Source organism: Bos indicus, chromosome 21 (genome assembly GCF_029378745.1).
Source record: "Bos indicus isolate NIAB-ARS_2022 breed Sahiwal x Tharparkar chromosome 21, NIAB-ARS_B.indTharparkar_mat_pri_1.0, whole genome shotgun sequence".
Classification (NCBI taxonomy): Eukaryota; Metazoa; Chordata; class Mammalia; order Artiodactyla; family Bovidae; genus Bos; species Bos indicus.
Window position 1 is genome coordinate 58,693,598 of NC_091780.1, and position 21,062 is coordinate 58,714,659.

Below are 21,062 nucleotides of genomic sequence, written 5' to 3' on the forward strand. Positions count from 1 at the left end.
TGTGCCCTCGATCTGTTTTCCCAACAGCTTGGGCACGTGCTGAGTAAATGGATGCTTATTCAGGCCAAGTCCCAGGATGGAAATTCTCGAGCCCTGGGGTGGGGTGGTGGAGTGCAAAGAGCATGCAGTTTGGGGTCAGATGATGGCAGTCAGAATCCAGGCTCCGATTGTGACCAATCATTTAATCTCTCCGAGCCTCAGTCTCCTCCAATCCCTGCCCCCTAGGCTACAGAGAAACCGCCCCCCCCCCCCCCGGGCCTATTCTGCATTCATGCTTAGTGCAGGGCCTGTCACACAGCAGGTCCTTGAAAGCTTATTCCAGCTCAGCCCCCAGGTCTGGCTTGCTTCTGGTGTCTGTTTCTCTAGTGGAAAGGTCACTTCCATGGGAGTGAGAAGAGAAATCAAAAGAGTTCTTGGGGAAAATCAGAATATTATGATCTTTTTAACCAAAAGAACGTCTGCCATGGTCTCAGAGTCTTCTGTTACTGGGACATAATAATCTGGGCAATATTATTTTATTTTATCCCATTAAATGAACAAAGATTTTTAAGAGGCAAAGAGTACAAAGACCAGGGTCTAAATCCCAGTTCTGCCACTAATCTGTTGTGTGACCTTGGACAAATCACTTTCCCATGCTGGCCCTTGGTTTCATCACCTATAAAATGAGTTGTTCTTTAGTTCCGAAGTTGTGTCTGACTCTTTTGTGACCCCATAGACTGTAGCCTCCTAGGTTCCTCTGTCCATGGGGTTTTCAAGCAAGAATACTGGAGTGGGTTGTCATTTCCCTCTCCATAAAAAGTGAAGAGGTGACCTAAATGTTGTCTGAAGTTCCTTCAGCCCTGAAGGGTGATGTGATGGAAAGAGAAGTTGTTGGGGTGTTGGGAGGCTAAGAGTCTGGCTAGTCTATAAGTAATTTGCTGCGTGACTATAGATAGATAAGTTGCTTCCTCTTTCTGGGCCTCAGATTCCTCATTTGTAAAATGAGGATGTTGGACTAGGTGAGAGAAGGCTAACAGGGGGCAGGTGTACCACACCCCTCCAAGTGTGTTCCTAATTGCAGGCATTGCTGGTGGATCTCAACTTGTTTCCAGCTGAGCCTAGGCACAACCTCAGAATCCTTCTTAACACACCTGGAAGATGCTGTCACTCAATCAGAGTATGTCCATGCTGCTGCTGCTGCTGAGTCGCTTCAGTCGTGTCTGACTCTGTGCGACCTCAGAGACGGCAGCCCACCAGGATCCCCCGTCCCTGGGATTCTCCAGGCAAGAACACTGGAATGGGTTGACATTTCCTTCTCCAATGCGTGAAAGTGATGAAAGTGAAAAGTGAAGTTGCTCAGTCATATCCGACTCTTAGCGACCCCATGGACTGCAGCCTACCAGGCTCCTCCGTCCATGGGATTTGCCAGGCAAGAGTACTGGAGTGGGGTGCCATTGCCTTCTCCGGAATATGTCCATAGGTGGCACTGAAACTTGCTTTCCCTTAGACTTAACCTGAGGTCCTTCCCAGCTGTGCCCCTTGGGTATTCCATGACCCAGGGACCCTTACTACTCACCGTATTTGGCCAGGAATCTCAGTGCCTCCAGCTGCCCACTCTGGGCGGCCACGAACAAGGGGGTGATGCCATAGGCATTCTTGGCTTCCACCTTGGCGCCTCCGCTCACCAGGATCTCCATGACCTCCAGGTCATTGCGAGCAACAGACTCGTGCAGAGCCGTCCAGCCTCGGTTACAGCGGTGGTTGGTGTCCGCCTTGTACTGCACCAGAATCCTCACTGCCTCCACGTTCTTGCGCTCACAGGCTGTGCCCAGCAAGAAGCAAGATGGTCAGCGGGGCCCCTGGCAGGACCTGGGCAGCCACGCCTTCATTCATTCATTTGTCCATCCAACCATTCGTTCATCAGCCAGAAGTGAATTCCCGCAACAAATATCTGCTGAGTCTGCACTAAGGTCCAGTCACTTCACTAAACCTAGGATATACAACTATAGTAATAGTAACAATCAGCAATAATATCCTGATGTGTGTGTAGCACTGGTTATGCACCTGCACTCTATTCTAAGCACTTCACGTGATTAATTTAGTTCTCCCAACTACCCTTAAAGGATGCTGTGTTGTCCCTTTTCACAGAGGAGGACAGTGAGGCACAGAGAAGTTAAGTGACCTGCCCAGGGTCACACAGTAAGTGCAGAACTGGGATTCGAATCCAGGTAGTCAGGTCTGGAGTCTCTGTCCCCTGGAAGGTTCCAGAATGCCCCTAACTCATCTCCCTTTCCAGTGTTACCTGCTTCAGTCCTCCACGAGGCCAGAAGAAGAGGAGGGCAGTGTCATATTCCTGCTCAAAGCACTTGCTCAGAGGCTACTCAATTAAAATTTGTCTTCTGAGTGCAGCTCATCAAGTCTTTCTCAACCTGCTCAAACCTCCCTTTTAAGCCTTATCTGGCTCTAGACTCTAAATGTAGCCTTAGTGCTGGCAGAGCTGTTCCAAGGAGACTGAGAACTTGTCCAAATTAACCTCCCCTGGAAACTTCCTCAGTTAGGGAGGTGGGGAGAAGGAAGAGGGGCTTTCTACGTGGCTCAGTGATAAAGAATCTGCCCGCAAATGCAGGAGACACAGGTTCGATCCCTGGGTTGGGAAGATTCCCTGAAGTAGGGAATGGCAACCCACTCCAGTATTCTTGCCTGGGAAATCCCATGGGCAAAGGAGCCTGGTGGGTTACAGTCCATGGGGTGGCAAAGAATCAGACATGATTGAGGGACTGAACACGCATGCACAGAAAGGAAGAGGGGCTGCCTGTGTAGTGTTTCAAACAGGACCCCAAGCAAAGCTCATGGCTTCTCTAAGCCTTGGGCTCTTTCACCTGTAAAGCACAGGTAACGAAACCTTCCCGAGAGGAAGCTGTGGGAGAATGGAGTGGGGCAAGGTACGAAGGTTCTAGGGTGGAGCTCATGCAGGATCAGGGTTCAGGCTTCAGCTGTGAGTCACTCAGCATCCTGGGAGCTCTTTCTGGGACAGCTGGGGCTCTGGGTGATGGCTCCGGTGCCTGGGGGACATGAGTTCTAGGGAAGACACCTCCACCGCAGGTCTGCAGTGGACCCAGTTCCTGCTGCTGATGGGATATTCCAGGTTTTAGAGACCAGACATGTGGGAAATTGGGAATTTCTGTCGTTTTTCAAAGTGTAGAGGTCCTGTCCTTTTTGCAAGACCCAAAACTGATTGTTTACATGCGTAAACCCCGTAGATGGCAGCCCACCAGGCTCTCCTGTCCCTGGGATTCTCCAGGCAAGAACACTGGAGTGGGTTGAACTAGACACTGGAGAGTGGAGTAGTTCAGAGCGTGATGCTGGCATCCAGCCCTCAGGGTTAGATCCCAGGTCTGCCCTTCCTGGCCGTGTGATCCTGGGTGCCTCCTGTCTGCTCTCTATGCCTTAAGGCCTCATCTGTAAACTGGGGAAGCTAGCAGTGCTTACTTCTTATGTGGATGGATGTGAGGGTTAGAAAAAAGAACAGAGCCTGGTGTATAGTAAACACTTGATAATTGCCAGCTGTTATGATTATTCGGATTTTGACTCTGGGCACTGCTAGGGTAGCCGGTGACTGTCCTTGGATGACATATTGAGTAAGTTGGAGGTTTTCATTTTCTCAAAAATCCTAGAGCAACAAATTCCCTCTCATGCCTCTTCACTTTTGCCTATGCTGTTCCCCTGGTTCATCCAGCCGGTGAATCCCTCCTGTTCAGGCTCAGCTCTGGGACCCCCTTCTGTGGGGGTGCCCTCTCCCACATCCTGGTTCTTCCTCCATGCTCCCTTGTGTCAAGCTCTTCGGTGCCAGTAGCTGACTGAGAATCAATGTATATCGTCTTTGAATCAATGTCTATCGGACTGGACGGGCATGGACCGTATCTTTTCATCTCTGAGTCTTCAGTGTGCCAGGCCCGTGGGAGAACTTGGGAAATACTGCCTGAATACATGCACGACTGAGTGGTTCAGTTATGTAAGTTATACACCTGAATGAGGCTGCACCATCACAGTAGACCCCGGTGGGGAGGGTTGTACACCTTGCAAGCAAATCCTCCTGATAGCCACTCAGTCTCTGGACCTTTCCTGGGGGAAGCCCATACCCCTAGGCTCACCTTTGTAGAGCGGTGTCTCTCGGGACTTGTTGGAGATGTCGGGCTCGGCGCCAGCCTGGAGCAGGAATTGGAGGCAGTCCACGTGTCCCCTGCATGTCGCCAGGTAAAGGGCCGTTTCCTCCTGCAGGGTGCGCTGGTCGATGACTGCCGGGTATGCTGTGCAGGACAGACCAGGAAATTCATGAAGGAGGAAGATACCCATCTCTCCCTCCAACACAGAGTTGGTCCTGATTTCCTCCCATTCTGAGGACAGACATGTGTGGCCTCTGCCTGAATTTACCAACCAGACTGCCTTCTTCCTCTTGGTCCTGGATTCAGCCACTTTCAACAGGCTGTTTCAGCTTCCAAGTCATATTAATCCAGCTCCAATGCCACCTCCTCTGGGAAGCCTTCCCTGATCGAACCCCCTCCTTCTCCGAATGAGCCCAGCCTTCCCTCACACTCCCACCAGCCACTGCTGCTCTTTCTGCCCTGGCGTGTGGTGGGCTGCCTGGGGTCCCTTTCTGGATCCCCGAGGGCAGAGGTAGATCCCGCCTGCAGGTGTCCCCCACCCTCATCTAGCCTGGGGGAAAGTCAAGGCTCCAGAGAGGAGGCAGGAGTTGCCCAGAATCTCACAGCTGTTGGAGACGGCCTTGGCAGGGCACAGGCACAGCTGCGGTATTTTCCACACCAGATCAACTCCTGGAACATTCTGGGACAAGCTGGCGCTCCCAGAAGTCAGCCCTCCCTCAGTCCTCTTCTAGGAATTAGACTCTCCTGTCCTGGAGGGCTGGAGAGGTGGCGGGATGGGGTGGGGAGCGCGGAGTCGGGGAGGCGGGAGACACATCACTTCGTCCCTTCCGACGTGCTGACTTTAACTCTGCAAGGCGGGGTGGTACCTTGGCCTTGCCCCCGGTCATCACGGTCGTTGTGGGCCAAAGCTCCAGAAGGAAAGTGCCACCACCCATGGGTCCCAGTCCCACCTGTGGCCGCAGCCCGACCCGCCGCCTCACCTCGGTGCAGGGCCTTCAGGCAGTTCAGCTGGCCGTAGTAGGCCGCCTCGTGCAGCGGCAGCCAGCCCTCCTTGTTGGGTTCTGAGAGGTTCTTGCCCGCCTTGATCATAGCCGTCAAGGCCTCTTCATCGTCTTCCTTGATGGCCTTTAGCACAGGGTCCACAGGCCTGTAAGAGCAAGGGGCTGGTCATTCCTCAGGACCGGGGCAGACGGAGGCAGGGCCAGGAGAGGGGTTGGCCACGGGATCACACAGCCCTCAGCCCCTGCAGCTGTGTCCTCTCGATGAGGAGAATAATCCTTCCTAACCCCCACGGGCGAGCCCTGGGAAGCCTGCCCCGACCTCAGGCCTGACCTTGGCCCCTCCAGCTCTTAGCCCCATCACAGCTTCTTTGGCCTGCCCGCCCGCGTCAGCCTCTCCCTGCCTCCGGTCATAAGCCATCGACTCATCACTTGTCTTTACATGTCTTTGATCATTTGCCCACCGTCTGTCTGTCTCCTTCACTGGACTGTGAGCGTCAAGACCATAGCGCCTGTATCTTTCTTTTTATCCCTCGTGATTTGATTCCCAGGGCCCAGCTCAGCGGCTGGTCCGTAACAGGTGCTTAATAAATATTTGCTGCTTGAAAGAAAGAGCGAGAAAGAACACAGAAGGAAGGGAGGGAGGGAGGAGGAAGAGTTCAGAATTTAAGAACCGAAACAGGGAATTCTCTAGGGTCCAGTGGTTAGTGCTCCGCCCTTCCACTGCAAGGGACACAGTTCCCTGCTCGTTCAGGGAACTAAAATCTCACATACCTTGCCACCAAGCAAGCAAACAAAAAACCAACCCAACCAAACAAACCCCTAATTCTTTCACTCCTTCATCTCTTCTATTTCCCAAAAGACAGTTTCTTCCCTGTTAGATTTTTGCTTTTCTTTGGGAATTTTATTTGCATCTCATTCAAAACAACTTTGCAATGATTTCCTTTGAGCATTTGGAGGCATGAAAGTGAAAGTGAAAGTCGCTCAGTCGTGTTTGACTGTTCGAGACCTCATGGATCACATAGCCCATGGAATTCTCCAGGCCAGAATACTGGCGTGGGTCCCCTTTCCTTTCTCCAAGGGATCTTGCCAACCCAGGGATGGAACCCAGGTCTCCCTCACTGCAGGCAGATTCTTTACCAACTGAGCCACAAGGGAAGCCCAAGAATACTGGAGTGGGTAGCCTATCCTTTCTCCAGTGGATCTTCCCAACCCAGGAATAGAACCGGGGTCTCCTGCATTGCAGGCAGATTCTTTATCAACTGGCTATCGGGGAAGCCCTATTTGGAGGCAAATCAACCTATGAGATTAAATATGGGGGCTCTGGATCAGGCCTTGCCTGTGTTCCATACCCTTGTGAGCCCTGCTGAACTTGGAGCGTTTCCACGTCTTTACCTCTGAGTTGGGCACCACAGGGGGAAACTCTGCTAGAAACACGGCAAGCTCATTCACCTTCACAGATGGAAACCAGGGGTCCCTTTTTACAAGGAGCTCCTTGGTGGCCAAAAGAGAATTAGGGCACCCCTCTGTCCCTGCAGCTTTCAGTGCCTGGCTCTGCTGCACCAAGACCATTGTGCCAGGGGATTCGGGCATCCAGCGCTGGCCTCCAAAGTGATGGATAACCAGCCCCATGGGAGTTTTAATGATAGTTAAACACCTTCCCTGCACGTAGCACTCCAGAGTGTACCAAACGCCTCCACCTCAGGGCCTATTTGCACTGAGATGAAAGCACAGACCCCTCAGAGTGGGACTATTCACATCGAGCATCTCTCTGGGGTCTTCCCAACCCTTTTCTTCCTCCAGATCCTTCTCCTCACCCCTAGAACTTTTAGCTGCTACAAGATTTAAATGCCTGGAGGACTAATACATCTGAAGCCTTCACAATTTAAAACTCGTGAACGTCAAAAAGATTCCAGGGCCACGGTAAAAGATAACTTCTTAGCTTGACTCATCCAAGCCACTTCACTTGTTCATTCATTCATTCATTCTCTGAGCTGACTTCCTCCATCCTTAGAAAGTCAGTGAGGACTACGACTGCTATGGTTCCACCCTTGGAAAACATGCTGCATAAATGTTCCCATCTGCCGGATGGAGGAGGTGAGACCAGAGGCCAGCCTTGTCCCAGGACCCTCATCCCTGTCAGGGGCCCGGATAGGCCCGGAACGTCTGCAGGGCCAGCCCCTTCAGCCTCCCAGCTGCTTCCTGCAGCAAGAGCAGCACTTCCTCCCGGCTCTCAGCCTCTCTGGTTATTAATAGCTTCAGAGCACAGATGCCGGTTAAGTTACAGACCCTGCAAGGACGATGGGTAACTGACCAGATAAGCCCTGGAGTCCCCATCAACGCCATCACTGCCACCTTGACGAGCTCCTCTTACGAGCAGCCGGAGCAGCCCCTGTTGGTGTCAGGAAAGGCCCCGGTGGGGTAGGTGTCCCGTCTCCCCCGGAAGGTCTCCTGTGGGACCCGGCTGAAGTGGAAGGGAAGAGGGCTGGCTATTCTTGTGGCCTTGGTGGTGTGCGGTGTCATGAGAACACTCTCAGGACCCGCTGCCCAGCCTGGGTCTCGTCCAGCTGTGGTGCAAGGACCCTGGAGTGCTCAGGCACACACACCGCTGGCTTGTCTGTGAGCTCAGCCAGAGTGCCCGCCTCGAGGGTGGGGGGAGCTGTTGGGGTGTCAGGCCATCAGAGACTAAGAAGCCACACAGGACCCTCGAGGCCACTCTGTCCTAACACAGGACGGAGACTCAGAGAGGGACAGCGACTCGTGGACAGTTGCACAGGAAGTGGCAGCAACGCAGAGACCAGAAGCTGGGTCTCGCTCCTCCAGACAATCACAATCCTCCCTGCAGCACCAAGGAAGAGGTGGGATAGGGCTTGCGAAGGGCTGAGAAGGAGAAGCAAAGCGTTGGCCAGTCACCGCCTCCCCACAACGTAACTCATCAAGGATACAGGGTCTCCAGCGATGGGACCCCTCTTTGGCTTTTAGCTGCTTCTAGGGTCGATATGCGGGAGCAGAGACAGAACTCGCACAGAGCTATTTTCAAGGACACGCCTAGCCCAGCATCCTAGTACTAGGCAAAGACAGCCCCTCCTGTGGCTCAGATTGTTTCTCTGTTTTAGCACCTGGCACTTAATAAATAAAAGCAACAAAGCAAAACCGAACTTGTGGGTGTGGGCTTTGTGGATGTGCTCAGACAGACCCACGCTGATGGCAGGGGGAAAGTGAGACAGACGAGCAGCAGATTCATCAGCCTCAGCTCTGAGCCTCTGGGGTCCTGGGGCTGTCTCCCCAGTCTCCCTCTCACTGGGTCCCCAGGTTCAGAGCCCTGTGGGGTGACTCCAGTATTCAGGGCCCATTGGAGGGGGCGGCGTACCCAGGGGTTAATCACAAGCTCAGCCTGGCTGGCAGGTCCTGGAGGATAGAGTCTGTGACCACCAAGCCCGGCTTGGCTGGAGCCTCTGAGTCTCAAGGGGACATACCTGGAAGAGGTGTGTGTCTGGTGGGGGGCTGTCCCTTCCTGGGGCCCGTGGGCCTGCCTTCCACCCCCAACCCCAGTCTGGAGGAGAGTGAGCTTGGATGGTCTGGGGGCCACGGCGGGGGGCACTTACGCCAGCTGGGAGGACTTGCTGCGGTTGTATTTCTGCATCACCTCCTGGAACAGGCCCTTGGGGGCTGAGGTCGGGGCGCTCTCAGGAGACACAGAGGACCTGGAGGGTGCAGGGCAGGAGTGAAAGAGGGAAAAGTATTCCGTGTATGAGAAGCGGGTCATGGCCGGAGGCAGGAACGAGGATGGAGGGAGAGCGCGGGGGAGACTGACAGACAGACACAGGGCTCTGAACCAAAGCAGATGGCCGGGTCCTCCCTGTGTCTGGACGCAGCTGCTGTGTCTCCAGATTATTTTTGGCCCTTGGAGGAAGCCCTGGGAGATTTAAATGACCATATAAGACAACAATGAGGTTAACCTCACCCCACGCCCCAGGTCCCCCTCCCCAGCCAACCACGCGGGAGGCAGATATGAAGCAAGGTGACATTCTTCACCCAGAAGATGTGAGAAGTAGTCAGTGGCAGGTCCCAGGATGAAAAGCGCTCAGTCTTGGGGCGGGCTGGGCTGGGTCCCAACAAGAGATGGACAAGAAATTCACCGGGGTGGGGGACAAGGAGAGCAAAGCTGGGGCGCCAAGCCAGGTCAGTGACCCACCCCCACCTCGCCGGCTCCTCATTAGAGGGTCCTGCCATCCCAGGGTCAGAACAAACAGTGCAGAGGGCACATCAGAAGGATGCGTGAGGGTCATGGGAGCCAGGGCTTGGAGTCAGACCGACATGGGTTCAAATCCAGCTCTGGTACTTCCTGGCTGTGTGACCTTGAACAGGTACTCCTTCTCTGGGATTCAGTCTGGTGAGGCCTGAGTGCGTGAATGGTGTAAAGGGCTTATCAGAGGGCCGGGCACAGGGCTCGACACGTGTCCACCGTTGATCATATCATGATTTCGTCTCTCTGGGCTCAGTTTTCCTACCCCCACCCCAGGCTGTTGTAAGGACTGCTGCTGCTGCTGCTAAGTTGCTTCAGCCGTGTCCGACTCTGTGCAACCCCATAGACGGCAGCCCACCAGGCTCCCCCGTGTAAGGACAGGAGGGTCAAAAGGAGGGGTGGTGGCCTCTGTACAGATCCGAATTGGTTGGAGTTGGCATGGGAACAGGGCTTGCTGGCCCCTCTTCCAGCAGGTTTGGGGCCCTGGGGCCATGGACTCCCCAGAGGACCCAGTCTGGTCTCCTGTGCCCTTCTTGGGGTGCCCTGAAGGATTGGGGAGGATGCTGGTACAGGTGACCAGCCCCCTGTGGGCCACGGAGGTGCTGGAATTGTAGGCCCTGCAGATTTTGTGGGCACCCTCAGCCAGGTGGGGACACGGGGAAGGGTGAGGGGCAGAGAGATGGGCAGGAGGCCAGCACCTGTTCCACGCGGCTCATCACTGCAGGACGGTCATCACTTCCCACCTGCCTTCTCCCACACCTGTTCCTGAGCACTGTGAGGCCGAGTGTGGTGCCACGAACGCTAGAGTGGGTGCCAATGCCACTGCTTTGTCTAGACATGGAGGCTGAGGCTCCAAGAAGTGAGAAACTGCCCCAGGCCCACACTCAGCTGCGAAGTTGCTGCCTGCCTGTCCGTGGAGCTCTGACGATGGGCTCTATTCCCCAGAGCCTTGGTCTCTCCCTCTCTCCCATCCCTTTATCCCCTCTCCGGTCCTCAGTCCACCACACTGACAAGCCCTGCAACTGGGAACAAGCCCCCACCCCTCTGTGCCTCAGTTTCCTCTTTTGCAAAATGAGGAGGCGGGACCAGACCAGGGGTCCCCTCGCTGCTGTGGTGGTCATGGAGCTTTCACTGCAGTGAACTCACGTGGAGACTCAGGAGGCCATACACATCGAAGGCCATGTCCTGGCAAGGGGGCTCAGAGCCTGGCTGCCAGGGTCCTCTCCCCCAGCCCCAAGAGCTGCTGCTTCAGCGTCACTGCTGTACATGCTGCGTGTGTATGTGCTCAGTCGCTCAGTCGTGTCTGACTCTTTGCAACCCTGTGGACTGTAGCCCGCCAGGCTTCTCTGTCCATGGGGATTCTCCAGGCAAGAATACTGGAGTGGGTTGCCTTTTCCTCTTCCAGGGAATCTTCCCAACTCAGGGATCGAGCTCGAGTCTCCTGTATTGGCTGGTATATTCTTTACTCCTGGCCCTGAAAAGGGGAGACTTCTGGGCACAGCGGCAGTCCCCAGCCCGAGGGTCATGACAAAGCCCTGGGCTTCTACATCTGCGTGGTCCTGGGGACCCAGTCACTCTCATCATGGGTCCATGTGTGGCCTCATCACTTTTTGCTGTTAGACTGATTTTAGCCAGGTAAAAAGCATTGATAGCAGCCCACTCCCACCCTGAAATGGGGACATCTCACTGATGGCGTAAACGTAACAGCAAGAAAGGGACGGTGAGGCTGGTGGGGGTGGCAGCGAGGTGGTGACAGTGACTTTCCCTCATGAAGTCTCAGGGCAGCACCTTCTTTCCATCCTCCCAGCTCCCTGGATGGAGGCAGGGGGCGGACTGCTCCCACAGGCGGAGGAGGAAACAGACAGACCAGGTTTGTTTCCAGGAGACCTTCCCAGCTCCTGCTCGTCCCACGCCCTGCACTAGGCCCCGAGTGGTGCAGATCGTTGATGTGATCCTCAAGATGTTCAGAGATCTACAGTGTTGGGGGGCCAGGACACCCACCACCACCAGGCTGCAGGGGAGGGGCTGGGAGAGAGGCTGGAGGACTCGCTCTGGGGGCTCTGAAATCAGGCGTTAACTGGGCTGGAGGGGCAGATAGGGTGAGTGCTCAGAGCTGGAAAGCATGCGGGGTCCCAACTGGGTTCCATGTTCTTTCTGATCAAGCCTGCTGACCCCACTTCCCCTCAGGTCTGGAGCAGGGAAATTCCCAGCAGAGAAAACCACCAGGGCTGAGTCATCAGAGGTGAGAGGGACCTGGCAGGATGTGGGCACAGGTCACGACCTGGAAGGGGCCCAGGAAGGGTCCCCCGTCCTCTGTGTGGGCGGGCAGGTCGGGGTTGGGGGAGTGTCACCATAGCCAGGTCCCTGTCCTGGAATCCAGCCCATCCTGATCCTGGCTTCAGACACGGGTCAGGCTCGGTGAGAGTGGGGAGCCGGGCAGTGATGACAAGGTCTTCTAACTTCTCAGTGAGTCCTGTCAGAGTTAACGAGACGCCCAGGACAGTCCCAGGAAGGGTGTTAATTTGGCCTGGACCTGGGTGAATGCAGGTGGCAAGCAGGCATCTTAACAGCGGAGGGAGCTGATAACAAGACTCTTCCCTGTGCCTGCCACCCTAACAAGCAGCATCTGATACCTGCTCTCTCATCTGGTCCTTACACGAACCCTGTGTCCAGCACAGGTGTCATGAGTACAGGGTCTGGCACAGGTCAGGTGTTAGTCGCTCAGTCGTGTCTGACTCTTTGCAACCCCATGGACTGTAGCCTGCCAGTCTCCTCTGTCCATGGGATTCTCCAGGCAAGAATACTGGTGTGGGTAGCCATTCCCTTCCCCAGAGGATCTTCCTGACTCAGGGATCGAAGCTGAGTCTCCTGCATTGCATGCAGATTCTTTACTGTTTGAGCCCCCAGGGAAGCACGCAGTAGTTGCTTGATAAATTTCAATGAATATTACAAAACAAGCAAACAAAAACCTTTGAAAGGGTAATACCCTCTATGGCAATCTTGGTGCTGTGTGGTTATAGGCCAAGACCTCAGATTCCTGGAGAACCAGCCCTCTGTACTCATGGTTACAGAGAGGGAGAGCTCACATGAGGTCACTACCTCCATGCCCATGCCACCCATGAGGGTTCTGCTTCCCTCTCATCCACTGGCCAACTCATCCTTCCTGGGCTGGCCAGAAAGGACTCACAGGTAGAGGAGAATGTGAGTTCCGACTGCAGCAACTTCTGCCTTCCCATCGAAGGCTAAGATTCATTGAGAGCTTGCTGTATGTCTTATGATAGGCACGTGGCACAGAGTACTTCATTTCATCCTCTAGACCACTTTGTGAAGGCAATATAATTGGCTCCCTTTTGCAGATGAGGAAACTGAGGCTCAGAGAGGTTCACTTCCTCTAGCCTGTTTGACAAACTCCTATTCATCCTGCAAAGCCCACCTCCTAGACTAAGAAATAAATCAACTCTTCCTGTGTCCCTCTGACACTGAAGCAAGCCTCTTTGTTGCATCCGTCCTATTCGATCATTATGTACCTCTGAGCCCTCTGTACTCATGGTTAGACTGTGCCCTCGTTAGACTGCAAGCTTAGGGAAAGCAGGGACCAGGCCTGATTTACATACAAGTGCCAAGAATGAAGTGGAACATCATAGTTGTATAGTAAAAGTGGCTTATTTGAATTGTTTGCAGCTGTGCATACATCAGCTCAAGCAAGTTCCTGCCTCATGCTTTCATTTTCTTAGAAATGTAACCTTAAATAAAATGCAGAAGTTTGAAAACTGGAAGACCCAGCTTTCTAGACCCATTTGAACTGGTTCATTTCGGTAACCCTGGACTTCCTGCTTCATGAGTGCATGAATCCTGCTTCTTTACTGGATAGAAAGTTCCTCTTCCATTCAGGGAGTCCTCAGTGGGCCAAGGTTTGGCAAATGATCGTCATACATATTCAAGCCAAACCCTTTACCTTGGGTTCAGGGATCATGGTTCAACCCTTTACCCTGTGGTAGAAGAGAGGCAAATTGGACAATGACTTTAAGAGGGAATATTATATTTCTCTGAAGTGCTGAGCTGGCTTTTATTTCTAGGATCCCAAAGCACCAGTTGACCTTTATGTCCACATTTGCCATTTTGGTCACAAGCAGGTAACAATAAATTGTATTTCTAGAGAATTTTATTGGATTCAAAGTACACTGATCTGCATAACAACATTCACTGGGCATCTACAGTGATCCAGGCTCTTTGCCAGGCACTTGTTGGAAAAGACTCTGATGCTGGGAGGGATTGGGGGCAGGAGGAGAAGGGGACGACAGAGGATGAGATGGCTGGATGGCATCACTGACTCGATGGACGTGAGTCTGCGTGAACTCCGGGAGTTGGTGATGGACAGGGAGGCCTGGTGTGCTGGGATTCATGGGGTCACAAAGAGTCAGACACGACTGAGCGACTGGACTGAACTGAACTGAGGATACAAAAGTGAGTAATATCTGTTCCCTGTCCCCAAGGAGGTCACACAGTGTCACTGGGGACACTCTCAGGAGGCCAGATAATGTCTTCCTACAGTGACACAAAAGCTTGTCCAGGAAACGGAGGCTGTCATGAGATGAGCAGTCAGGGTACGCAGGGAGGAAGTGGGGGGAAGTCGTTCAGGCAGCAGGATGTTGCGGGGGACTTCAACACCTACCTCATCTGATTTGCTTTTCATAAGAAAAGGTGCCAGGTGAGCCTAGGCAAGTTTTGTTATTACCATTTTAGGGATAAGGCTGCTGGGGCTCAGAAAAGTCAAGTCACTTGCCTGAGGTCACACAGCCAGTAATGACATAGGAAGGATCCGAACCCACTCTACACCCCCTTCTCTTTCCGGTCTGATCAGCCACCGCCTCACTCAGGTCTGCATTAAGCCATTCATCTGCCTACAAAGAGCTCTGTGGTGTTGCCACAGGTCAAGCCCCATGTGCTAGACACGGGGCCTCACAGGAAAGAAGAACTCCGGCCTTCAAGGAGTTCACAGGTGAACGGCAGAAATAAAAAGATAGAAGCTGTAAGTCATTGTCAGGGCAGCGAAGTAAACAGCCAGGAAAGTAAAAATGCAACCTGCTTGGTCGGGGAGCCTGCTCAAAGATGAAGAGGGGCTGGCCACGGGGAGCCTCCGAGGGCATATGTGATGCCCGCCTTCTAGACGTGCTGTGGGTGCACTTAGATGGACACGGTGATATTCGGGGATAAATGTGTTCAAGGACTCTCTTGGGCCCTATACTTACTCTCAGGCTGTGTCTGAACGCAAGTCCATATGTCTCTTGTCGGGGTGGGACCCTAAATCTCAGTGGGGAAGAGGCCCTTGGAAGTGGAGGAGGGACAGGAAACAGAGGCCTCTGTAGCATCAGCACAGCTGGCTAAGTGTCTGAAACTCAGGGCGGGTCAGACCTTGGTTTGGGTCCTGGACCTGCGGGGCGCCTGCATTGTCACATGTAAACTGGACCCCGAGACATCCACCTTCCGTGGCTTCTCTCAGGGTCAGGTGAACGCCTGTGGGCTAAGCTTGCTGGGCAGGAGAGAAGAATTTCATTAAAAGTCCCATGAAAGGGACTTGCTTTCCCAGCAGCTCTGCCTCCTTTCAGAGACGAAAGGGCAGAACAGAACCCAGGCAGCCTCAGGTCACCTCCAGGGTGCGGAGAGGCAGGCTCAGTCCTCCTGCCCTGCATGACTCTGCCTGGGTCTTAGGTGAGGATCACGTGGCCCCGCATAAGTCCTTTCCCTGCTGTGTGAGAGGTTTTTTCTCAGGATAAATGTTTACACCCCACAGTGGGCCTCTTCTTCCTACCCCGAGAAGAAGAAGGAGGTCAGGGCCCAGTGCTAATATTTTCAAGGGTCCCCAGGACTCCTGGGGGTGGTTCCCACACAGGAGAAGGCTGCAGAGGTGGCCCCAGGTTACGTGGTTTGTGCTGCAGCTAGGATGAGGGGAGGATGCTCTTCTCTCTATCTGATCCCCCTGAGAAAGAGGAACCTGTGGTCTGACTTAGGCTGAACCGGCCAGAACAGGAACCAGAGCTTCTAGAACATGAGCCATCACAATCTTGGCTTTGGACTTCTGCATTTCAGATTGAGTCCCAGGACGGGACTTCCTTATGCCTTCCTGCCCCTTTAAGGAAGGGACGCCTGAGTGGTGCGCATCCCAGGACTTTGCTCAGCCTGCCTGGCAAAAGTGGTCTAGCCTCCAAAAGGCCAAAGTCACCCTTTCATCAGGGGACAGGGTCAAGGTGTACCATCACCCACCTTCATCCCTATCCACTGGTTCTGGGCATCAGAAAGTCTGTTTATTGTTGCTGCTGTTATTACTATTATTGTTTGAGGTTCAGAGAGGTTAAGTAACTTGCCCGAGGTCACACAGGAAGTCAACTGGCTGTTGAAGACAATAAGATTTAAGGCCCATGCCTCAAGGTAACACCCACACAAGTGTTATATCACTTCCTATCCCCACGGAGAATGGACACATGTATATGTATGGTTGAGTTCCTTTACTGTTCATCTGAAATTATCACAACTATATCCCAATTGTTAATAGGCTATACCCCATTACAAAATGTTTCTGGTGTTAAAAAAATAATAAAAATAAAAATTTTTTAAATTCCTGCAAATACACACTTGACTTGGACTCCATGCTGAGCAAAAGCATTTTTTAAAATGTATATGCTTCTTTTCTAAAAGCATTATAAGATCCAGTGCCATTTTAAGATCCTAATTACCTCCCTGCCTCTCATCTCCTATGAAGGGGGTAGGTGTCTAGATTTGTCTCTGGACATGCTACATGTCCAGCATGTAGCCACGTATGACTAGTGAGCCCTTGAGATGCGGCTAGTCTGAATTGAGATGGGCTGTGAACATAAAATACACACTAACTTCTCTGGAAAGGAAAGGGCATGTAAATATCTCATTGGTAAGCTTCATATTAATGACATTTGGAAATGATAGTATTTTAGATACAAATTAATTTCATCTGTTTCTCTTTACTTTTTAGTGTGGCTCTTGGGATAGTCAAATTGCATCTGTGAAATTACAGTTGAGGCCCACATCATAGTTCTTCTGATGCAACCTGGCGCTGCTGTAGATGGTCCGGCTAATGGGATGATGAGGTCATATCCAGATGGGGGAGCCAGAACAGAAGGCAAGATGGCTTTGCCAGGCAGATATTACTGCTTCTCAGACATGTATTTCCAGGGAGACAGCATAGATAGGGTTGTAAACTCGCCAGATTCAGCACCTCAGTTCCACTGCATCCAATCATAAAGCCAGTGAAGCAAGACTAAGCTATGGGCTTTGGAACCAGATAGGTCCAACGTCTGCCACACAATCTGCCAGCTGTGTGACCCTGGACTAGTCACTCAGCCCTGAGCTTCAGTTTCCTTATCTCTAAAATGGGATATAGCACAGAGATTCCTAGAAGGTCCTTAAGAGGATAAAATGAGGCAAAGTGCGTAGAGCACCCAGGGCAGTGCCTGGCACCTTCAGAGCTCAGTAAGCTTAGATAACAACTGTAAGTCATTACAGTGTGAAAATACAGCTTAGAGACCAGGCTACTTTGGTCTTGGCTTAACAGTGTTTGGGATCTGCACCCTATTGGATGCCCCTTGCTCACCTGGTCCATGGATAGAAGTGGGCGGGTTCACGGTTGACACGTGTGGGCACAGTGGTCTCAGTGGTGGTTGGGCCCCGAGTCTTGTCAGCCAGGCTCTGCTCAATGGCCATCTGGACCAGCTCGTCCTCGCTCAGGCTGCTGTACAGGTTGTATTCCTCTTGCCCAATGGCGCGCGGTCTGCCCCAAGCACTGATCTCCGTGGCCATCCTCTTCCACGCCTCACCTCCGCCTCCAGAAGACACTCAGCAGGGAGGAGCAAGCATCAAACCAGAAAACTCTGTGAGGAGATCAAAGCCATCCTGGTAACTAAGAGTTTGGAAAGTAGCTGTGTTTAGACACAGGGAAGGCTATGCTTTCTTGCAGCAATCACACAATCATGTTTCATCCTTTCGTTTTGTCATATGATCTACCCAATCACCCATTCACCTATCCATCCATCCATCCACCATCCATCCACTCCTCTATTCATCAGTCTGCCAGCCTGACTATCCATCCAACCAACTACCCACCTGTCCAATTATTCATCCTCTCTTGGATCTAGCTGTCCACCTACCCACTCATTTATCCATTCACCCTCCCATTCATTCACCTCACCATCCATTTGTCCAACCTTCTAATAATCTGTCCATCCAACCATCCATGCTCCTATCCATCCACTCATCTGTCTATCCAACCATCCAGTCATTCACCCATCTCTCCACTATTCAACCTCTGATGTATTTGTCTGTCCCCCACCCAGTCATTTATCCATTCAGCCACCTATACATCTATGTATTCAACCAACCATCCACTCATCCACGGTTTATTTTTCCATCCCAGACAGCCTATCTATGCATGTATGCATGCATCATTAATTGAGAGATTATTTACTGAGCACTCTTCTAAGCTTTGGTGATATAACAACGATACCAACGACAGAATCCCTGCCATCACGGCACTTACACAACTGTGCTCACATTCCTTCCTTCCAATTATCCACAACACCTAATTCCCCACTTCTCTGCCCTGTACTAGAGTTGCGATTATTAGAGATGAATCATATGCTCTAGTTAAAAACCAGTTGTTAAAATCACTTGCCATGTTAATCCAGGGACTGTCTTCTCAAAAAAAAAAAAAAGCCTAAAGGTGAAATGGACTTTGCTTGAGTCAACTGCTTTAAGGAAATGAGGCCAAATCAGCTAGGCCTGACTTTTGTTTTGACTGGCTGACATGCAGTGTGACTCTAGGTCAGTGGTTCTGAGCCTTGATTGAAGATTAGAGTCATATAAGGTCTTTTAAAAAAATATGCAAAATACCAGGGCTGTAATTTGGTTTGCTCAGCAAATATTCACCTTCCTCTTCCCCTCAGAGGCAGATTGTTCCCCTGTCCTTCCCTGCTGAGATTGGGCTTGGCCTTGTAGCTTGCTCTGGACAGTGAATATTGGTGGACATGATAAAGCAGCCAGTTGACACGCGCATGGGCAGTGGCACTCGCTCCTCTGCCAGCTCCAGGACTCCCCCCAGAGCCATTGCCCTTTAGCTGGGCCCCAGAGTGAACTCACTTGGAGCAGCCTTAGCCCAACCCACATAGAGGAGCTGTGTCCAGTGGGCCTGCAGCCTGAAGCTCAGTAGCCCAGCCTGGCATTGCCTAGATCAGCCCATCGACCTGCAGACGCAGAACACCAGAATAAACTCTTTTTTTTCCCCTTGTTTTGGCTGCACCAAGTAACTTGTGGGATCTTAGTTCCCTAACAAGAAATTGAACCCCTGCCCTCCTCATTAAGATCATGGAGTCCTAACCACTGAACCACCAAGGAATTCCTGAGAATGAATTCTTATTGGGGGTGCTGTGTTATGTAGGATTCTTGTGGCTCTAGATAACTGATACTCAAAAGACTATGCCAGGCACTTCACAAAGAACAGAGCTAAATGGCCAACCACCAGAGGTAAGGGCACTTCACTTCCTAAGTATCTGGGGAGAATGTAACTCAAGACTCCAATGTAATACCGCTATATACCCACCAGAATGGCTCAAGAGAAGATGGGAAATGATGAGGGTTAGAGAGGATGTGGAGAAACCAGGATGCTCCCTACTCCTGGCAGGAGTGTCAAAATGGGATGACATTTGCTAATGCTGAGCATATTTATTTCCTTTGATCCTCAAATCCCCACTCCAGGCTCTATGTCCGAGACTTGTGTACAAAAAGGCAAGTTCAAGAATATCCATAGCAGCACTGTTCATAATAACCCCGTGGAAACTCCCCAAATGTCTATCAGCATTTGAATGGATTACTACATTCTGGTATATTCACGTGACGGATAGTATACATCATTGAAACACTCAAATTGCCGCTATACACAATAACAGGATGAGTCTCATGAGCCAAACTGAGCAAAAGAAATCGGATAATAAAGAATATACACACACCATTCAACTTGTATAAAGTTCAAGAACAGGCAATGGAGAGTGATTACCTTTAGGAGTTAACAAAGTGAGAAGGACCATGAAGGGGGCCGGTTACACGGTGTTTTTTTAAGACTTTTTTTTGATGAGGACCATTTAAAAAGTCTTTGTTGAGTTTGTTACAATTCTGCTTCTGTTTTATGTGTTGGCTTGTTGGCCCTGAGGCATGTGGGGTCTTAGTTCCCTGACCAGGGATCGAACCTGCACCCCCTGCATTGGATGGGGAAGTCCTAACCACTGGACTGCCAGGGAAGTCCCCTGTATTTCTTGATCTAAGTGGTTTACTATCGGTTGGTTCCCTTTGAATCCTTGGAGCAATTCAAGTGATCTGTACGCTTCTCTGTGAGTACATTATACCACAATAATATGTCTACTTTGAAAGTATATAAGATTGGTTCTCTATGAAGGATTGTGTTTGGGCCTCATCTCAGACCCATTGCGTCAGAATCTCTGGATTCTGGTGTGTGGCCTGGGTGTCACTCTTCTTCTAAGAGCTGCACGGGGGACTGGGCACCATCACTTGGCAGAATGAGCAGTGATAAAGCACAAGTCGGGCAGGGGAGCACCGTCCGGGGTGGAGGAGGGGCAAGGGATGAGGACATGGGCTGAGTCCTTGGTAAATATTCTTCCCATGACTGTCACCGGGGCTTACCTGGTAGCTGATGTCCATCAGCAGATGAATGGATAAGAAAGCTATGGTACATATACACAATGGAGTATTACTCAGCCATTAAAAAGAATACATTTGAATCAGTTCTAATGAGGTGGATGAAACTGGAGCCTATTATACAGAGTGAAGTAAGCCAGAAGGAAAAACAACAATACAGTATACCAACGCATATATATGGACTTTAGAAAGATGGTAACAAGAACCCTGTGTACGAGACAGCAAAAGAGACACTGATGTATAGAACAGTCTTATGGACTCTGTGGGAGAGGGAGAGGGTGGGAAGATTTGGGAGAATGGCATTGAAACATGTAAAATATCATGTATGAAACGAGTTGCCAGTCCAGGTTCGATGCACAATACTGGATGCTTGGGGCTAGTGCACTGGGACGACCCAGAGGGATGGTATGGGGAGGGAGGAGGGAGGAGGGTTCAGGATGGGGAACACATGCATACCTGTGGCGGATTCATTATGATATTTGGCAAAACTATTATAATTATGTAAAGTTTAAAAATAAAATAAAATTTTAAAAAATAAAATAAAGTAAAAAAAAAAAAAGAATCTACCTGCCAATGCAAGAGACTGGATTTAATCCCTGATCTGGGATGATCCCTGGAGAAGGAAATGGCAACCCACTCCAGTATTCTTGCCTGGGAAATCCCATGCACAGAGGAGCCTGGAAGGCTACAGTCCATGTGGTCCCAAAGACTCAGACATGATGTAGCGACTGAACGTACACACACACACATACACACAATTACTGTCACAGCCCTAAGAGTAACAACTGTTGGCCTATAAAGTTCCACCTGATCTCCTACCTCTACCATTATTATTATTTTGCAGTAGCAACAACATCAGTTTTGCTTATTGTATAAATAGCTCAAGACTGGGAATCAAAGAGACTTGGGTAAATTTCCCAGCTCAGCCATGAGCATCTTCGTCTC

The 21,062-nt window shown here is 51.4% G+C and overlaps 1 protein-coding gene across 1 annotated transcript in view; it reads right to left on the minus strand.

The window, feature by feature from the left end:
- The window catches only part of ASB2 (ankyrin repeat and SOCS box containing 2), a 48,833-nt gene that overhangs the window by 17,011 nt on the left and 10,760 nt on the right, over nt 1–21,062 (minus strand). The window contains exons 2-6 of the mRNA XM_070775599.1: nt 17,008–17,284; nt 8,746–8,844; nt 5,123–5,289; nt 4,131–4,286; nt 1,556–1,801 (exon numbers count right to left, since the gene is read on the minus strand). Coding sequence (XP_070631700.1) covers nt 1,556–1,801; nt 4,131–4,286; nt 5,123–5,289; nt 8,746–8,844; nt 17,008–17,213 — 874 coding nt within the window. The 5' untranslated portion in view covers nt 17,214–17,284. The remainder of the gene's footprint in view (nt 1–1,555; nt 1,802–4,130; nt 4,287–5,122; nt 5,290–8,745; nt 8,845–17,007; nt 17,285–21,062) is intronic.